At 41.8% G+C, this 18,874-nt stretch overlaps 1 protein-coding gene across 1 annotated transcript; it reads left to right on the top strand.

The window, feature by feature from the left end:
• Positions 1-231: 231 nt before the first annotated feature.
• rhogd (ras homolog gene family, member Gd) lies at positions 232-4,139 on the top strand. Its single transcript, XM_049742710.1, has 2 exons — positions 232-309; positions 880-4,139. The coding sequence occupies exon 2, from the start codon at positions 909-911 to the stop codon at positions 1,482-1,484; it is 576 nt and encodes a 191-aa protein (XP_049598667.1). The 5' UTR covers positions 232-309; positions 880-908; the 3' UTR covers positions 1,485-4,139.
• The last annotated feature ends 14,735 nt before the right edge of the window (positions 4,140-18,874 follow it).

Genomic DNA, 18,874 nt, shown 5'->3' with positions numbered 1-18,874 from the left:
ACACAGAACATTTTTATCGCAATGCTCCAGTGATTAATTAAGATACAAATTTTTTTCCCGCTAGAGAACTGCTGTTTGTGAGCGACACAAAGAATTTTTGGGCCGTACAAACCTAAAAGTTTAACTCGTCTCTCGATTTACGAGTAACTACACTACCATCTAGCGTCAAGCAAAACAACTATCAAAAATCCTATACTACATTTCCCAGCTTGCACCATTCTGTTACGTCACCTATTACGTATTGGGCAGCTCCCCGGATGCGGCTGTGATTGACTGTACCAGGCAGAAGAGAACGCTAGCTAAGTGGCGGTAAGTGACAAAATCCTTAAAATGTCATCGTTGAAGCTCATGTTGGCGTCGAAAACAAGTGTTAGGATACGGAAAATATTACACTAGGGCCGTGAGGGAGTTTTCAGCTAATAAAAAGACGTTTTGAATCGGTAGCGTGATGTAAATTCATTCAAGTTGTTTGCTAAGTGGATAGCTTGGCTGCTATCGTACGCGCTAGTTCCTTAGCCAGATGCTACCCGCCAGTGGGGAACGCCTAGCCCGTACTTACCGAGATCCCCGAGCGAGAATAATCACAAGTTCACAGTCTGACTTTCTTCTCAGTGCTTTTCCATTCCTGCTTGTGTGTTTCCTTCAGAGATCATTAATTGTTCGATGCGTGAATCTGTCCTCCATTTTCAATGCTCAACCCAAATTACGACATTAGCAAATTTAGCCCTGGCTAGCCCGGTTGTGTTCTTGGTTATTAATGCTTGACTGAAGAACACGTCGGGCGGTGTCAGCATTCCGGTTTAGGGGTTTCGAGCAGTGTTTAGGACAATAAAATTAAAACTAGCAATTTTGGCTTACCCGGGTGTCCTTTGCCTTTAGGTGCTGCAGCCCCAGTGGTCGTTGGCAGGATGCAGACCATAAAATGTGTGGTGGTTGGCGATGGGGCAGTGGGGAAAACTTGCCTTCTTATCTCATACACCACTAATGCCTTCCCTGAAGAATACATTCCAACGGTGTTTGACAATTATAGCGCCCAGATGAGCGTGGACGGCCGCACCGTCAGCCTCAACTTGTGGGACACGGCCGGCCAGGAGGAGTACGACCGCCTGCGTACTCTTTCCTATCCTCAGACCAACGTCTTCATCATCTGCTTCTCCATCGGCAGCCCTTCCTCCCACGCCAACGTCAGGCACAAGTGGCACCCCGAGGTGTCTCACCACTGCCCCAATGTGCCCATCCTGCTGGTGGGCACCAAGAGGGACCTGAGGGGTGATGCGGAAACAGTGAAGAAGCTGAAGGAGCAGGGTTTGGCTCCCACCACCCATCAGCAGGGAAACGCCCTCGCCAAGCAAATCGGGGCTGTCAAGTACATGGAATGTTCGGCGCTGCTGCAGGAAGGCGTCAGGGAGGTGTTTGCGGAGGCCGTCAGAGCAGTGTTGTATCCCGTCACGAAAAAGAACACCAAGAAATGTGTGCTCTTGTAATAACGCTTCCTGGATTTGGATTGTGGAGATCCACAGATGCGAACGATGGCTGCTTCCATGCCACATCGAGCAGTTTGCTCACTTCTTTTCAGCTCCTTTTTCCATCTTCGGGAGGGCTTCATCCTTACGACGCCATCATCACCAAAGTGACTTTGACGAAACGGGGGCAAAAAAGTGGATCTTGTATTTTTCTTACATTTAAAATTTTGATATTTACCCGTTCTTCACGTTACACTTGTTCTAGATTTATAGCGTCCCTGCTTTGCCTCTCTAAACAAATGCTGATCATGGTTGTCACAAGCCATCTAAACCAAGCTGCCCTATTTGACTGGAGAGAATAGATCTACTGTTGTTTAGGTGGAGAACTAGTGACTACCTCATACTCTAAACTTAGGTTGCATCTCGTGAGTCTCAAGCAACTGCATTTTGACCCGGGCTATTAATTAGGCGACACGGCTGAGCAGCCTTTTTTCCAATTCAAATAACTTGAGTCCAGAAAAGGGCAGAATGAAGTCTAGATGAGAGCCAATTCCCAGGAGGCGCAGATGTGCTGAGTCTGGGGTGTTGGAAAGAGAACTTCAGGTCGTAGCACAGCCCTCTTGGGTCTCTTCTCCTTCAGAAATGTGCCTAAGAATGACCCTTGACACTTGGAATAAGATGGGCCTTTGACCCCATTTCCTTGATCAGTTTTCTCAGAACGTTCCGAACTCCTGTTTCTTTTGCAGCGCTGGGAGGTGGTGGCCAAGTGCAGATGTAGCTAGCTAGCTTTACATAGTCAATGGCATTTCAGTCTTTCAGACAGCAACAGCGCCTCTGCTGGTTGCAGCCAAGTAATGCACTCCATATTGCCTCTTTTGCTAGCCAATGGATTTTGTATGCCCTTCTTGCTTCATATTTACAGAAACTCTATTTTCTGAACATGTTGAAGTTCCTCCTCAAATGTTTTGAAGTGGCCAAAGTGGAATATATATTTTTGTAATCACTTATGTTTATTGGATCTTAAAGGTGGTAAAACCCACACTTGCATCATGACTGCCTCCATGCATGAAATGCTAGCAGACGACTATGAATTACCCCGCAAATACCAAAATACAATGGAACCTGCAACGTTGAACAATTTCTGTTGGTTTTTCCAATTTAGAAAGAAAAAATCTCCCTTTGTAAGTTGAGTTAATGTATTCCAGAGTCAAGCTGTCGCTGTCAGTAATTCTTAACTCTGGAGCAATTGTTTCAAGTAACATTTTAACATTCCTACCGGTATCGTGCTGCTACCAGCCCTATTTTTTTGCTGCTGATCTCAACCACCTAAGCCAAAGCAAAATCAAACATTAAGTTCTCTTCACCAGTAGTTGTTGCTATCTGGGTCAGAAAATAAGGTCGCAAATGAAATTTCATGAATCCAAACTGCTAGAGATATTGTTACTGTGAGTAATCAAGACTGAATATGCGCACTAGTATTAGTCTGATAAAGCGTGCGATCAAACATCCCTGGATGCCAGCTAGATCGGTAATGGAGACGAATTATTGGTGAGCCTTTTACCATTTTCATGCTAGTCCTTAGCTGTCTTTTTTTTTTTCCAGCCACATGCTGCTCATAGTTTTCATGCTGAACAGCATACAAAAACTTGTACCCAAAGTTGCATTTCTGGTTTGGGTGATTATCATATTAACCCGCTTCTCCGCCATTTCCGCCACCCTCGTGTTAATTTTGGGCTATTCGACTTTACAGGTTCCATTGTATGTGAGCAGTATTGCAATATATATTTCTTATCTTAAAATAATTTCATTACTTAAAAAGGGCTATTACTGCTGCGGTGTGCATTTTTTGCAGCATGTTGCAGCACGCAAACTGTCATGATTGATGGTAGGAGTGTTGGTGTGGTCGGGATGCCTTAGCCAAACCAAAGCCACAGTGGGGCTCCTTTGACAAAATTTGTCATTTTAAGGCCACAAAGAGCTCCAAGCCGTCATGCTATGACTTTCATATTTGGTCATTGAAGCCTTACTTTCTTCCTGCCAGTAAGCACACTGCAGCGCTCTATAAAACAGCTGCAGAAGTGACATCTCAGTGCGCCACAACCACACTTTTTTTTTTTTTTAACTCACTATGGTTTATATGCCTGCATTGGTGGATGTGGTGCAGCAATAACTGCATTGGTGGAAGGTGCCTTGTCAGTTTAAAGATTTGTGTTTATCGTTAGAATAAGCGGTTACTTTCTTTTAGCATCAATAACTGTTTCAACTGTGGAGTTAATTGTATTAAACTGGTTTGTTGTGCTCTGTAACAACCTAAGCGCAATAACAGCAAAAGGGCTGAAATTTAAGTAAAAACATTGTGTTGAATGTAAGTGCACAATTAGAATAACTGTGGTCAGCTTTTTTTTTTTCCCTAAAAATATATTTTGTATTCCCCTTTAACCGGATGTCCAGATTTCATTCAAATAATATGATGGAAGTGGAACATGCACCTGTGGGCTCTCTGTCGTCTGCGTCCCAGAGCTGTTTGCTACGGCGCGCGTGGTACTACGCTTTTACACTGGGAACTTGATTTGTAGAGATCTGTAATTGTTTTATATATAACAAAGCATATTTGTATAAATGAACTAACAGTGAGATGATTTTAAATTATGCTAAATAAAATGGTCATTCAAACCAGCTTGGGTGTTGTCAGTGTCCCTCAATATATTGTTTTTAAATGAATCTTGATTTGTTTTTGAGTTCTTAAAATATCCCCCGCATTAAACGGGACCCCCCTACCTGATTAGCACCAAGGACCAGATTATTGGCAGACGATATTTTCACGGAGCGGCTTTTTAAGGTGTGGCGGATAAATACAACAAAATAAAATTATACGTCCGTTATCAAACCAATGGTATAATATAATAATAAATGTGAATCCACTGTGTACTCCTATGCAGCTTTACTCGTCCTCATAACATCGCGCCAGCATAACATCAGTAATGTTAGGATTACGTCACCGAGGTTTAGGAGAGAATTTGTTCCATTTAAAAATAAAAACGATTGTTCACACTCAGATAAAATGGAAATAATGCGAGTTATTTATTTTTAATTCTGCGGTACCGGTCCGCGGTCCGGGGGTTGGGTACCACTGTTCTACTGTCCTAGAAACAGCGTGTAACAACAGGAGGCTGATACTCTATGTGGCCACTAGATGTCCACAGCAGACAGGAAGTCCAGCCTTTCACTAATGAGGCCATTCTTCAAAACCATTTTCCTTGGCGTACAAAAAGAGTTAATGGCGTATTCCCCAAACGTTTCCAGATCCATCAATCATCTTAGCAGACACCCAACTGCTTCAATCAGTAGCGGGTGGGCACAGAATACTCAGCAAGCTGTTTACTTTGAAAAATCCCCTTGACCTTTAGGTGGTGGCTCTGAGAGATGACAGATGTGTTGCGCTTCACCTCAAGCTCATTAGAAAAGCGCTGGTGCAATATTTAAAAGCCATTTCCGTTCCCAGGCAACATGCCTGCCTGCTTTACAATCGCGACAGTGTGTGTTTAGACCTTTTGCTGGTGCCTGATGTATTGTTATTGTGAAGGGGCAAAGTGTCTTGGAGTGATGAAAGCAGAAGATGAGAGGATGAGCAGAGGTTATTCTTTGCAATACGCTTATGTACGGCAAGCGGCTTAATGAGATGTGGGCCACTTGAGGTGATCCATTTCTAGGGTAGGGAACTGCATTACAACACACCTCTTGAATTTCTTTGGATGACCTCCACTGCAAAGGTCACAGTCAAATACAGCATATGTATGTTTACACCTGAACATGTCCATAAGCCTCAGATTACGGCTTTGGAGTTCACTCCTAGGCACACACAAACCAAGGTTACTTTTAACCCAGAGTGTAGAATAGATAATAATAATAATACAATACAGAATTTGATAAACTGCACATAACAAAATGTAAAATAATACAATATTAATTCCTCCTATCTTCTATAATATATCCTATCTTCCGTCTCCTCATTGGGCTTTTTTCCCTTTCCAAAGATTTCTTGCTCATTTTTGCTTGCTTCGCAGGCTCGATTCAGGTGACATGTCACGTGACCGAGACAAGCGCCTTCCCCTGAACCGACGGATGTAATTGGGAGAGAATCGCCAATTTTTTAAAATATTTTTCAAAATAAATTCTTACTCATTTTTGCTAGCTTTGCGGGCTCGACTGGGGAAACATGTCACGTGACCGGGACGAGCGTCTTGACCTGAATTAATTGATCGTCGACAGAATAGATAAATAAGTTAAAAAAATTGCGGTGCGGCGGCCCGGTACCAAGTGACCCACGGACCAGTACCGGTCCGCGGCCCGGTGGTTGGGGACCGCTGGACTATACCATTGTTTGTGCTTTATAGTCTTAACAACTGAGTAATCAGGTGGGCAATTTAAGAAAACAAAAATCACACAACTCAAGTGGAACACACGGTGCCCATGCTGTGTTTTTCCCTTTTTTTGATAAAGCAGTGCTACTGGTAAAGGCCTCATTTCAGGGAGTCATCAGTGAGGAACGAGAGGAAACTTTGATCTCAACATCATGATGGTCATGTTAATGTCTTAGGTCATGTGTGAAGCCACGAAGAATCAGAAGCTATTCCACATGTTCTTTGTCTGTATGGATGAAAGAACGCAAGCAAGATGGGCAAGCCGAGGGACTGGGAAGAGGCGCAAAACATATTCACATCAAAAGCGTTCCAGTGCTGTAGAAAGAGAGAAATGAGATTTCAAAGCAACACAGAAGGGTGTGAAGGAAATTGGCTGAGCTTCGGCTGAGGGGAAGGCTGGGTGGAATAATTTAGGGCAAATATTCAGGAAGCGAAAACTGTCACGGACCACGGCAAAGGTTGCAGAATTCACAGCGTGGTTGATATCTATCTACACATGAGAGTGGCAGAACATTAAGTGCATATGCACACTCAATCCGAAGATGTATCACTAATATTGTCTGTTTAGCTTAATGCTAACAAACAATGCAAAATACCATAGGGGGGCTAACAAATAGTAGCATTTTCATTTCTGTATTACAAATCTTTTAGCAACAGATTTTGTATTTTGTATTATATTGCATTTTCGTAGCACAATGTCCATTGGACTGTAACCATAATGTGGGTTTGTTTAATTATGTAATTAATGACGATACCTTTAATAAAAGTGTATCAGCTAGTGATGTTAGTGTGCCACCTTGAGTCACTTTATGGCTTGTTCTGCGAGACAAACTTTTCCGCTGCCGCTGCTAACCTTCACATTATTGAACTTTGAAGATAAATGTGTTGCATTTTGTAATCATATGCTGATTTGTGTGCAAGCGTGTAGCGAGATGCAGGGAAACCTTTACCTACCTTTACGGGTGACTAAAGTTAGAGCATCCCTGTGAAAAACAATCTGGAGAGTCGGACCGGCTGATTGGATGTCGGCTCAGCGTTGATGCGCAATTTCTCCAAAGCCACAAGAGGCTGTTCAAACAGTGCTATCGCTTGATTTCTCCATCACCTCAGTGGGGGAGCCTTTTGCCTATGACCTTTGCATAACCTCTCTGAGGAGTTAGAGAAAAGAAGGAAAGTAAAGGAAAATACCCGCAACAGATAATTAAGCACAAGAATGCATCTTTACAAAATATATAAGCTAATTCATACATGTTTATTGGTGTGGTTGTAATGTGGGGTATTTTCTAAAGTTGTTCCTCACGGATAGCTAAATAAGGGAACCAAAATATTAAAATTAACATTCAAAACACTATCAAAGTTAGCAAAAACCTGATTTTCTGATATTTTAGATTATCCCGACTAACATTTTTTTGGTGTGAACTGTGAAGAGTGATTTTTTCCCCCCATCATGATCTGTTCAGAATACAGTCAGAGTTGACAATTGTGAACGATAAAGGTTGAATATTTACGTTTTTTCTTCTTTGTATTTTCAAGATGTCTGGGTGTTCTGTGGCACCACAGTGCCTCCCAGGCCTGTCTTGGTACTGCAACAACCAGAGAATCACATTTGTAGTGAGGAATAGCTGTGGAATAATGTCTAGCCATTCAGGTTGAAGAAATAGAAATAAAAAAACACCATGCTCACCATGTAGTGTTGGGCCACTATGTTTGAGTCCACCAATACTGCTGCTTTGTTGCCTTTCATTTCAACTGTCTTAATCGTGAAGCGGCAGCTGTAACGGCCGTGCTCACATCAAGGTCGATGCTTGGAATGTTTAAGGCAGAGGTTGGAGCTGGATTTTCTTTCTATATGGTCTTTTCTTTTTGTATTCACATGGCACTCCCTTTTCTTCCTCTGAAGGCAGCTCTTTGAAAGGCACATTTAATTCTCACCACAGGTTTCCCTTGTTGTGGCTTTGTTGTTAAAAAGGTTGCCACTATTATGGGGCATGCAGGCGCTGTGACCTGTGTGAGAAAAAAGTTCTTACATTCCAAAACGTAAGCCAACCTCCTTGAGCCCACTGTGAAAGAAGGGGCTTAGGATCAGTAGAGGCTTATAGATGCTTGTTTATGTCTGAGATGTTTATGAACTGCGGAGAGGTCAGTCTGCAGTTGAGCCAGTGAACACGTCATCGGCGCGAAGAATGTTGCCCTTGGCCCACAGCACAAAAAGACAACAATGACAACAAAAATCCACCTAATATCAATTTGATTCCACAAAAGAAAGACACGTTAGTTACAATGTTGTTGCTGTTGTCAACAGGTTGTCATTAAATGTTGACGATTTGACTACTTTGACTAATTGGAGTGGTAAACGTTACTTCTTGTAACAAATTCAACACGAGAAAGGCTTCTTGTGTTGATCAAGGCATGGACAGATGGGGGTCTATTCTTTAGATTCTCTTGAGACAACTGTAGATACTATAAACATTTTATTTATTCAAAGACCTTCTGTCTGACTTTGTTGAAGTTGTTCAGGCACTAAGGTTGTAAAACAAATTGCCGTCAGGGGGAAAGGCAACTCAAGATTTTTTTATTTTATTTATTCTTTTGGGCGAAAACCATGCAAGCATGAGGTGACTATGCAAACTCTAAAAAAATGGCCAGAAATGAAGATTCCAACCATAAACAGAGCTAAGCAAAAAGCATATGTTTGCAATGTATTATTGCATGATTAAAGAACATCTGTTGAAATACCGAGTCAAAATGCGTGCATTAAGCTCAAGTGACCAAGATGTGTGAGCACAGTGATGTGCAAGTAAGGCGTGTTGTAATATGCGGTTTGCTTTCATAACATCTGACAGACGGCGACTGACAGCTTCCTCTGTGACCATGGAAACTGCAAATTAGCCTGTTCAATTGCTACGCTAATCTACTGGCTGACATCCTGAAGAGAGCAACTGAAGAGAGGAGCTGGGAGGCAGATGAGATGTACAATACAAAAGGAAGAGATTTATGTTTACACGAAAGGATCGCCTATTTGTTTTTGTTGTCGTTTATCCTCCCACTGCGGGATTATGTCTAACATGTCTGACTCATAGTTCTGAGGTTCGGGTTTTGAATCTCGTCTTCTTCATGGAAAAAAATGAAGAGATGAAAGGAATTGTCATCCATGCTGCACCCTGGGTACAAATGACAACCTACCATGGAACCCCCACCCCCTTCCACTCCATTGAGTGCTATCAAGGCTCTAGCTTTCCCAATAAAAGAGACATTTCCTCCAGATGGGATATGTGCAGTTTAGCAATGGGCTGTTATGCTCCCTCCATGGTTTCAAAGCAAGCTGTGTGCAGTAATTGGAGCCGCTTCCCCTTGGGGCAGCGCGCTAATCACTAATAACCTCACCAGCACCCAGCGGAGTGCGGCTGACCCCTGCCTGCCTGCCTTCACCCTGTCGGGCCATAATGAAGGTCAATATGAGTCACTTAAACTACACATCTGGAGAGACTAAATGTAATACAGTGTAACCTGTGAAATCGGATGCCCCTGAAGCTTTCACAGGGGAAAGACCTCTATTTAGCGAGCTCTTTACTTTCTTTGGCTTATTTGTTGCTGCTTTGACTCATTTCAATATTCAAAATCTGACCCTTCCTCGCAAAGAAGTCTGATAGGTTGACATAAAACAAGCCCCCGAACACCAAGCGGAAAGTGTTTCAATCACGGGTGAGAAAGTTGGAAGTTCGAGTTGTTGACTTAGAAGATCCAAACAAATTGGACATCCAAGTCCATCGTATAATATAACAGGGTAGTTGATATATAGAGGCATTTGTGACATTGTGGGCCAACAGTGCCGTGACTGAAGGCCATTTTACATCAAGCATACGCTAAATGGCCTCACTAAAATGTAAATACACACCTCCACAGGACACCGCGATAAGGCCAGCATGGAATCATGCACGGAAGAGTTGCTCAGACACGTACACACTATTTGCTAATGCATTGCTGCACACAGAAGGAAGGTCAACTGTGCATTTCTCCTCTGCGGCCCTTTGAGTTATTGCTTTTTCCCACGCCGTTTTCAGAGGACAGCCCCATGTCGGCATAAGAAATAATGACACACGTCGACGAAGGGATCCATCACAACCATCACGTGAAGGCTGCGGGCATGTAATAGATTTTGTATGGCGCCATTGGATTAATTGAAGCCACCTTGGCTGAAAGGACATAACACGCTTGCTTTGTTAGTCGAAACTGTGTCTATAAAAGGAAGCGATATTCATCTATTGGACTTCAGTTCAGTAAGGTTTTCATGTTAAGTGTGCCTTAATGGAACAGTTTACAGTAAGACTAAGAATAAACAAGATGTAGCAAGTCAATAATTGACAAGAAATGTTGTGTAGTGGCGAAAGAACACACTGCTGTCAAAGCAGACTGTCGATTGTTCAGAGATAGCATTATTGACAAACTTGTCCCGCTGATAAACAAATGGGCAGATCTCAAAGCTGACAATGGGCCTTATTCAGCAGCTTCTTAAATCCAACGCATGCACTTTTTGCCTGTCTACATTGTTCATCATGACAGTGGATTCTGTGGAACCTTCTCTACCTCTTTTTGTGATTATTAATTAGGTTTCATTGCTTTATTAGTGTCACGTATTCAGTAGCACTCAGTGCTGCTCTGCATGTTGTGGCACAATGTGGTACTACACTAAAGACAACTCTAAATTCAGACGCTGTACTGTAAAAAATCCATTAAAAAAAAAACGATTGCTGCGATATTCGGCAGGACACATGCATTGGTACAATAAATGGAATACAAATTATGGCTGTTTTCTCTGCCTCACGGCATAATGTCAAAGTGAGGAGGAGATGCAGAGAGAGACGTCCCAGCACATTAGTAGTGCAGGAGTAGCACTGCCAAGGCCCTACATATTGACCTCCGGCGAGCCGCTCACATTGCCTGTCAAAAATCAACCATGAGACCAGTTCTCTAGCATGATGTCCTTTCTTTTTTATGACTCAAGTTATATCAAGGAGACCTGGATAGAAAAATTGTCTAACTCTATTATCCTCTGAATGGATTAAACAGAAACCTAAAACACGGTTTAATTGGTCATGATCAGGCAAGTCAAGATATGTCTCTTCTGTGAGAGTACATCGAAGTCACTCCTTGACTGCAGTGAATATCTCCAATCCTATATATATGCAGTACAGCATATTATTTCACCTTAGCCCAAAAGGAACCTTTCCATCACCCTTTTTTACGTGCACTCTCATAAACAACAGTGGCACCACTAAATAATTCAAAACCTTTAACACCCACTTCCTGCAGCAGCAAATCCAATTCTCAAGTTTTTTTTTTGTTCTGCACTTTTGTTAACTTTATTTCACTCAATGTTTTTATGACTCCTAACTTTGCTTAGTTTAGTGTGTACCAATCTGATTGATTTATGGCATTTACTTTTGCTATTTAGGGACAGCTTATTATGCTAAAATTTCAGATGTAAGGTCCTACTAAGAATTTTTTGTGTTTTCCAATCAACCTGCAGCTCCCACTTTGCTGTGGCCAGTGCCACCGACACAGATGACTGCGATATCAAACACGTGACGCCATTCTGATTCTAAAATATATTTATTATGCAGCGACCCACATGGTGTCCGCCCGTCCACCCGCATGAGAATTCAGGCCCACCAACAAACGTGTGCAAGTCTATAACTCAACAAATTGAACGGAGCACGGTTGATATCCAATTACCTCAGCTTCGGTTTGGCTTTTCCTTCGGATGGCTCATGAAAACCAATATTTGGCGTGACATTGTCTACTTGAGGTCAAAGATAAATGAGTAAGACGGTGATGAGAGAACCCTACTGTGAACAGAGCTCAAATAAAGAGCACACAAGTTTAGCGCACCATTACCCTTTGCATATTTGAGAGCTTTTTAGTATGCCACAGGCCTCAGGTGCTATAGGAGAGACACTATTTCAATCTTGAGCGTGCTGTCTGGCCCAACCAATAGAGATGCAATGATTCATTGCCCCTGCTAGTCTTCAATCAATAGCACAGGCAGCTGGGGAGGGAGCAGAGTCTCTGTTTCCTCTTTAAATCCAACTCTATATGGGGAGGCAAGACAAGCCGTTCATCCTTTATCATGGGGGAAAGACAAGCTCAAGGAATCCCTCAAGGCAAATTGCGACCAGGCTGTCTTTCGACTAGAATACTGGATTTTGTCAAATTGGCCGCACAGTGGTTTGACATCATGATTAAAGTCAAATATGACTCCATGGGGGACACTGTTCAACATCCAATTATTATTATTTCAAAACTCGTGTGGGGATTTTTTGGTCTGTAACTGAAGAAATTACGATGCAAAAACTGTTTAGAGCGGTCTCAAGGAATTTAATAGTTTAGTGTAAATGTCTTGGTGCAGATTATTTATGTGACAATATAAGACTTTATTGATCGCACTCAAGGGGAATTAACTCGTTAAAGCAGCAAATTAGAGTTATACCGCAAAGGTTAGGTTAGGGAGCTAGTTTACTATTGATCCCCAAATCCGCCTTATTTATGGAAAACAATTATAAGAGGGATTTCAGAAAAAGAAATGCAAAAATGGGAGGTGAGTTGTAGAATTTTGCTGCAAAGTAAAAACTGTTAAAATCTTACATTTAAATGTTTCTAAATATATATATGACTTTGCAGTTAATGAAGTCTGGACATCATATACATCAGAGTTTCCTCCCTGGAGATTTATTTCACACCAGGCCTTCATTACAACCACGTCCACTTGTTTGTGACTCTCGTTTTGTTTGCAGCAAGTGATCAAGAAGAAATATTTAGAAATAATGTCACGGGGTATTGACTTGCGCATGCATACCACGTGGTATCGACAATGTTTACAAGCTTAATTTATAAACAAATGTGAACTGGAACAAATGTGTACTTGCCGAAGTAAACAATTCAAATCAACAAATACAATTTTTTTTTTTGCTTGGGTATAAATAATACACCAGGGCATTAAATAGGGTTTTTAGCATTTAGCCTACAAGTATGTTTGAACATAATCTCAAACGTATTTAGAAATTATGTATTAACCGGTCCAAAATGACTGCATCTCTGCCATTCGCTGAAAGAAAGGAACTAAAACAAATGCGTAGCCAACACCCATGCTGTCCTTCATTATAACTGATTTAGCGTCCTCCTCCTTCCGCTGCCTTTTGTCGGAGAGATGGATGGGCTCGTCTCATGGTGGAGGCGGCACAACATGGTGGCGAGTGTGAGTGAGCCATCACTCTTGTGATGAGGTGGTGGAAACGTAAAAGTCGGCCAGTGGGCGGCAGAAGCCCATCAGAGGTCACGTCAGGTGGACAAATCTCTAAGGGGAGACCATGGTGTAGCATAAACACGGTGTTATTGGCGATGGATAGAAATAGCCACCAGGGATGGTAGGGGGCCACTCATAACAGATCGAATGTGTGTGTGTGTTGGATGCCAAAGAGGACATGGAGGTGCTGAGGTGTGCTCATCTCATCTCATCTCAGGTGAGCAGTTAAGGGCATGAATGCAGTGAGTTGTGGATGAATGTTCAGGCCCTGCTGCGAAGGGAAGGCTAATGAGCGCAACGACAGGATGTGTTTGTTTGTTTCGGGGGGCCGGACACCTGCAAGTGTCTTAATTAATGTCATCCCAGAAGCCCCCATAGAGGTTTGACCTTCCGTTCAAAGCCTCTAGCTCCTCACCCTGCTTGGGGGCTGCCATCAGTAAACTTTGAATTATTGATGAGACCGAGGAAAGGAGAAGAAGGAAAAAGATGGCAAGGGATCAGGATTCCGCCATTGTATGTGCATCTGTGTGTGTTTGTGTGGTTGGGGGGGAGCAAATGAGCTCACAGGAAACTGGATGATCTATAATGAGAAGGTTAGATGAGACCAACCCTGGGGGTAAGCATCTGCGGGGTCCCCTGGAAGTTGCTATTGGAGAGTATGTTAGAGGTGACCTGCCAGAGGATGAAGGTATTGGACGAGATCAATGGAACAATTTGAAGGGAAGAGAAAATGATCGGACACCAACAGAGAGAAAAAGAATATGCCAGAATTATTTGGATACATCTGTAGGGATGAACGGCAAGTGGGTCTATGTTTATGTTGGTACATATTTAGATAATGCCATAAAGTGACTTATTTAACATGTGGTGAATAAAAAACATTTTTTTCCACTTGAGCATAATATGAGGAAAGTCGTGTTCTAGTTGATTAATCGTCATTGAAATGTACAAAGTACAGCGGCCCGCAACCTTAGATGCACTACGGACTGTTTTATGTCAAAGTATATTTTGACAAAGAGGCATAAAAACAAATCAAAACAACTGATTAATTCATATGTGAATAAAATATATCGACTGACGTAATTATCCATGCTTGATTGACTTGATTAAGATAACGGTCTTCTGATTGGATCGCCCCGAAAAGAGCATAAAACAGCTGCAGCTCATTCAGAATGCTGCAGCTCAAGTTCTGATCTGGAACTAAGAGGCCTTACACTGGCTCCCAGTCAGCTGCTTGTGGAATATAGAACCAATAGGGCTCTAAAATCTGAAGACTTGTGTCAATGAGTGGTGCCTGGGATTTTATGGATGGAAGGTTTCAAAGCAAACATGGTGAAGGAGCATTTAGCTGTTATGCTGTTATGGATCTTCAGCGACAAAATGCCAAATTACACTTGATGAAATCTGAGTAGTGTTTATTTTTTGCATATTTCATGTCAAACTTGTGTCAAATTGACTTCATTGCAGCTGCGCACTGACTTTTAGTATATAAACTCAAACAATTATTTTTGCCCTTTTCCTTGAATAATGATGTGAAAACTCATTTCATCCTAGACACGTCTCTTTTTCGGAGAACTAATTATTGTCGTTTCTGTTTTTAACATTTGCAACATTTCCAACAGCTTACAATCTTTCCGTCAGTAATAACACTCACGATCACACACGTTGCATGCAAATGAAGTTCCACCATACTATAAACAAGGCACTGCATAAATCGGAAAGACAAATTATCTTTTGATTACCTTCCCTCCTTTAATCCCCGAGCTGCTCGTACACACTTTCCTCCCAGGTCGTTAGCAGACCTCTCACGGGAACGGCTTCCTACCTGCATCCGACAAAAACAAATGGACTGACAGAGTGTATGAAGAAAAGACGGAGGAGTTGCCGCTCCTGCTAATGTATTTTTAATCACGACAGCACAATGTATACTCTCCAATCCAGACAGGAAGCAGCTTCTGTCACCTATATGGCTTTAATACTACCCACAAGTATTTTGTCTGGATAAAGCTCGCTGACTCACGTTTGTTCTGCACAATCTGAGTAAAAATTTCATGGAGAAGCAAAGTGTCTCGCTTTTTTGAAATGCTACATCTTTGTACGCATTCTGGTGGATGTCAGGCGAGAAAAAGAAAAGCATCTTTTGTCAAACAATAACTAGCACATCCAGAAATGCTGACATAGCAGAAAGTGAGATGAAGAGAAATCAGTAGAACAAATACAATTTAAACTTATACTACACACACTCAACACAAACAAAAAAGTGTTGGAAAACTGATGTGGAGATCAGTGTCCTCAAATACTTCCATAACAAACCCATCTAAGTGTGACAGACTTTACCTTGTGAAAAGGGGCAAAAAAAATGTAGAAAGTCCCATCAAGGCAAAAGATTTCACCTCATGGAAACAAGTCAAATTGCATGTATTCATTGAAGCCATGTTTAAATATTCGGCCCATTGCTTATGCCTCATCTGACCTTATTTTGCAGTAAATATTCTAATCTTGCGACCTGTAAACATTTCCTTCACTCACCTTCTGTCTGCTACCAATACTAATGTTAAGAAATCTTATATTCAAGGCATCCTGTCAAGCCAGGCGAGAGGGTAGCAGATAAATGAAATGTTTATAAGAAGAGCTGATGTGACAGAACTCAGGAATGATTGTTTCTTTGATTTCCGACCGAACCGTTGATGTTCTCCATCCCTGCACAGCCCCTGGGGCTCTGCAAACACGTGTTTACAGGATGAGACTACAGTGGGCTTTAAAGAAAAGTCTCTCAGAGCCACCTGAACGTGACGTGATAACAAAATGTTCCATTAACTCGCATCTTATCTGGGACATGAGGTGTTCATCTGCTTGGAAAACTGTTGCCGTGCATGCTCATCAAACAGCATTTGCCTAACACGCCACCTGTGGCAAAGTAAATGTTATCATAGCAGAGAGTGTTTGGCCAGGCATGTGCAATGGAGTACATCTTCCGAGTGGAAATCCGCATTTCAACAACGACGGAGCCCCTCGGAGTGTATGTAAACAGTGCATCAGTCTCGAGTGAGCGCTGGGAGCTGCTTTGACCTTCAGCTTTTCTCTTGTTTGATGCGAGATGTCAGCGCTGCTTTTCATTCTGTAACACAAAATATGACACAAACATTCACTGCAACTCCTGAGCTGAGTGACAGAGTCTGTAATCCTCAATCTGTGATTTGGATTCAAGAAAGGTTGAACATGGACTCTGAGGGATTTATCCTCTCCCACTGCAATGTAAGATCCCAAATACTAGACTGCATTGAACGTTGTGTCAAACTTTTGGCCCTTCTCAGTGTAACTAAATGGGCCAATTCAATTAAACAAAGCTCTCAGCATATAACTACAAGAGTACATTAATGTACATATAGCTAAAGTAATATCTAGCGTGTAACAAAACGGAGCAATATAATTTCTATTCATGATTTTATTATGGAGTCCTACTATTGGATTTCAAATGATGGTTGCTGTTGATGGTTTAGCATGTTTTGCTAAATAACAATTTTGACACATGTTGTGTATCTTGGATTTAATGCTATCTCTGCATGCTCAGAGGTCCTCGACAACACCTTTGAAAGTTTTTAGGGCCAGTATGAATGATTTGTAGCTCTTGCAGTGCTGGCAGTAAACGGTATTTTCGAAAGATAAAAAATGGCCCAAAATGAATGTGGGATTTGGGCTGTAGGTTTTCAATGCTTCAAGGAAGCCATTGACCTGAAAAAAAAAAGCCAACCATAAATATGGTAGAAATTGGTACTTTTATTCGACTCTGAGGTCCACCCTTGTGGCTTTGTAAGGTTTCAAGATTCTGCTGCATGATTTAAGTCATTGGCTGTGCCCCAGTCACTGGCCTGAATAAGACATCAAAAATAAAGAAAATAAACTTACTCCAGTTTAAAACCCTAATATGAAAGTTTTAAATGAAACCCTAAAATTAGTTTAAAATCCCAATTTGAAACCATAACCTTGATTTAAAACCCTCATTTGAAAACCTTACCCCAGTTTTAAACCCCGATTTGAAACCTTAACCCTAGTTCCAAACACAATTTTGAACCACTAACCTTAATTTAAAATCCCAATTTGAAACCTGATTTAAAACCCTAATTTGAAATATGAATCACCCTCTCCCCCATAATGAGAACGAATGGCCGCCTTTTAGGTGTCTGCTTGTTGACTGAACTGCCCAACCATTCCCCTTGACTAAGCAGGTAAACAGTTGGTTCGCAAATAGCTTAATGAAAACCTTAATGTGTGTGTCCGTCCGTGCATCTGTGAATTGATTCAGCATCAATGGCAGTGAGAGCACCACGCTGCCTTGATGAATCACTGTAATTTGGACGGCCTGCCGAGGGGACGATTCCGTTGACTATTAAACAGCAGTTGTGCATTGATTACCAAAGCAGATAATTGCCTGGGCGAAGATGAAAATCTGTGCTGATCAGGGCATGTTGTCATCTTTCCAAGCAAAGATGAATGTTGCATCCTCCCAGTCTCTCTGCAAAAGCCTGACATTGCCAAAAGAAAGAAGTTGAGTTGAATCAATTCTTGCACTAGGTTAATTGTTTGACTGCACCTCCTTCTCTCTGCACATCAGGGGGTGGTTTGTATTGATTTACTAATCAAGTCAAATTTTCATTTCCCTGTACGTCCGAGGGGGTGTTGACAGTCTGAGGTTAGGAAACGTAATTACTTGGAGGTCATCCTCAAAACCAAGTAAAACCCAAAGGATAAATGTGATACTAAAAGCAGTGACATTATACAACAAGCATTTTGAAATATAGATTGACTTATGAGATGAAGGGTAATAAGATAACTTTGTAAACAAACACTTACAGGCATGCCCCGATACGTTTCATTTCTTCGAGTAGCGGCCTACACTCTCCTAGTGTCGCTATTAATCGCTAAGTGGGTCATGTACTTGAAACAAACGAGGGGCTCTCAAAATCAATACCTGCTTTTCTCCATTCAGGAAAACAAACTATAGGTTGTAAATGCAATTACGTCAGCACTTTTTTTTTTTTTCAGATGTAGAAAAATACTGAAGCAAAAACAGCAGCACCGAATAAAAAGTGCGTGAAATCTTTCTGGCTGCCATACACATGTTGGAAACAAGCGCTGAAAGATAATCTTATCTTCCCCCTGATTGCTGCTTGGTCCTCTTTGCAGTCGAGTTAATAAATGCCCTCACAATATTTTATTTTGCAATCAAAACTTGAGCAATCAAACTACAAAAATCAACAAATGAATTGTACAATTTGTATCATTAAATGTTCTTTTATTACGAAGACATTTTTCATTCCGTTAGCAACAATACAAAAACTCTCATGCTGAAAAAAAACATAGGGGGCAGAAGCGAGGAACTCGTTTTTTTTCCCCCACCGTCTCTTTCAGCGCCACATTAATTGCTTGCATTCATCCAGTGAGAGTTCCAGTGCGACAGTCTGATTAAATCTGAATAACTCCAGCATGTTCTGTTAGTGGTGTTTTTAATTAAATTCTGTCTGCTCATTGAAAAAGCTGTGGCTGCAGGGGTGTATGCACCTCCTCCCCGCCTCTCCACTCACCTTGATGTGTTGGAGACACAGCCACAAGCCAGAATAAAGACTTCACAAGGGTCTTGAAGAATACAGCAAGACCACAAGTGCATCTAAGCCACGTGAGAACCTCTACAT

Source organism: Syngnathus scovelli, chromosome 1, assembly GCF_024217435.2.
Source record: "Syngnathus scovelli strain Florida chromosome 1, RoL_Ssco_1.2, whole genome shotgun sequence".
Taxonomy (NCBI): domain Eukaryota; kingdom Metazoa; phylum Chordata; class Actinopteri; order Syngnathiformes; family Syngnathidae; genus Syngnathus; species Syngnathus scovelli.
The sequence above is the reverse complement of the archived record's forward strand: the minus strand, read 5'-3'. Positions and strand labels throughout refer to the sequence as shown.